Below are 1885 nucleotides of genomic sequence, written 5' to 3' on the forward strand. Positions count from 1 at the left end.
AGTCCCAGTGAGCACAAGCAGGGTTTGGAAAAGCCTTCATGTTTCATACAACCTGCGTCTGATGTGCACTTGTCATGTGTTTGTGTGTATGTGTGTGTGTGTGTAAGTGTGTGTACGTGTTATTTTTAGTCTGACCTCATTCTCATTGTATTTTCAGGCAGAAACTTCTGTAAATGAGAAAGTTCCCTCTATATGTGGGACATTTTTCAGTTCTTGCAACCCAAACCAAAAACCAAATCCACTTTAACAAAGCCATTTTTTTTTTGTAAAGTGTGGGTTTAATTGAGTCCCATTTGCATCTACAGTATAATGCTTTCACTTAAAACACAATTTCCACATATAAAAGTGCCATTTTTGTTAAAAACAGGACAGTTTTTACAACTAAATTAAAATGATCTTCTTTATCATAACAGGCTTCATTAGAAAATACATCACAAATGAAATACTTGTAATCCAGTGCATTTATGTGCGTTTGTCCATTTCCTTGTATGTATGTTTCTGTGTGCTTTATACTCACGCAATAGGAAAGCCAAGATTTTTCATATAAAGAAATTCCTATGTGCGTAAAATCTAAGAGTTATTACATTGGCAGTAGTTACAAATATTGTTATAACAAAACTGATTGCAATGAAAAAACTGAATACTGAACCAATGTAATACCATTTGATCTGGCGCTAAGCGTAGGGTTTTGTCTCCTGAAGAGATGACATCCTGACACCCCATCACAGTCACAAGACTCTTAACCCAGAGATTTACATTTTACATTCAGACACACACAAAACTAACACAAACACATTTATACAGTCAGCGCTCGCTTCAAACAGTGTCAACATTGTAAAAACCCCAAACAGTATATCAGTCACAAGACAACAAGAATGGTTACAAAAAATAAGCTTTTGGCCCTGTGGAATCCTTCCTGGCTCCATGTCTATGTGACATGTCCAATCGAACGAGCAAATTCCAGTCGTTTCCTGCCGCTTAGCATAATCCAGTCGTTTTAGGCCTTTACACAGAAAGAACCCTCATAAATCCAATCTTCTGTTTAGCTATTCCATATCCAACGTTAATCTCTTTCAATTTTTCAAAAAACAACAATTTCAATATTTGGTCCAAATTGCCACAGAACTTTCAGCAAACCCAGACGCTTCCAGTTTCATCAAAGATCTCTGTCCATTATTTTTATAAGTTTCCCTGAAGCACTTTCCCCACACTTTCAGAACTGGGTCTCTGATACCTGTTCTTTCCCATTGCTGGCCAGCTGATGGGTCTCCACGACCTCGGTGTCGTTGCTCTCCTTCCCCGAGAGGACCGCCTCGCTGCGGGGCACGTTCTCAGGCCGCGCCTGGCCCTTACCCGTGGTCAGCGACTTCTGGAAGGACTCGGAGGTGAAGTAGTAGACCACGGGGTCAAAGCAGCAGTTGAGCGTGGCGACGCACAGCGTGATGGGGTAGAGGGTGCGCGCCAGACGCTCCAGCCAGCAGCTATCCAGCGCCTGCGTGCGCACCAAGGCGTAGAAGAACAGGACGGAGTTGTACGGGACGAAGCAGATGATGAAGATGGCCAGGTGGACCACAATCATGCGCAGCACGCGCTCCTTGTTGGTGCCAATCTGGCAGAGCGTGGCCGGTTTGCGGAGTGTGCGCAGCACCATGGAGGAGCACGCCAGGTTGATGAGCAGTGGGATCAGGAAGCCCACGATCTCGATGAAGATGGTGATCCGGGACAGGTACGTCTTCCACGTGTTCTTGGAGAAGCCCTCGAAGCACGTGGTGCTGCTCTTGGCGCGGTTGGTGGCGGAGAAGAAGGTGACGGACATGCCGCCGCCCACGATCAGGAGCCAGATGGCGGCGCAGACCACGGCGGCGTTGCGGCGCGAACGCACCGA

General features: G+C 45.7%; 1 protein-coding gene across 1 annotated transcript in view; it reads right to left on the reverse strand.

The window, feature by feature from the left end:
- Positions 1–266: 266 nt before the first annotated feature.
- lpar4 (lysophosphatidic acid receptor 4) overlaps positions 267–1885 on the reverse strand; it is a 6811-nt gene continuing 5192 nt past the window's right edge. The window contains exon 2 of the mRNA XM_076292071.1: positions 267–1885. This exon is cut by the window's right edge and continues 620 nt beyond it. Coding sequence (XP_076148186.1) covers positions 1214–1885 — 672 coding nt within the window. The 3' untranslated portion in view covers positions 267–1213.

This window comes from Alosa pseudoharengus, unplaced genomic scaffold (assembly GCF_046254945.1).
Source record: "Alosa pseudoharengus isolate Yale_2024_CS ecotype anadromous, Long Island Sound unplaced genomic scaffold, YU_APseudo_1.1 YU_APseudo_1.1_scf_19, whole genome shotgun sequence".
NCBI lineage: Eukaryota > Metazoa > Chordata > Actinopteri > Clupeiformes > Clupeidae > Alosa > Alosa pseudoharengus.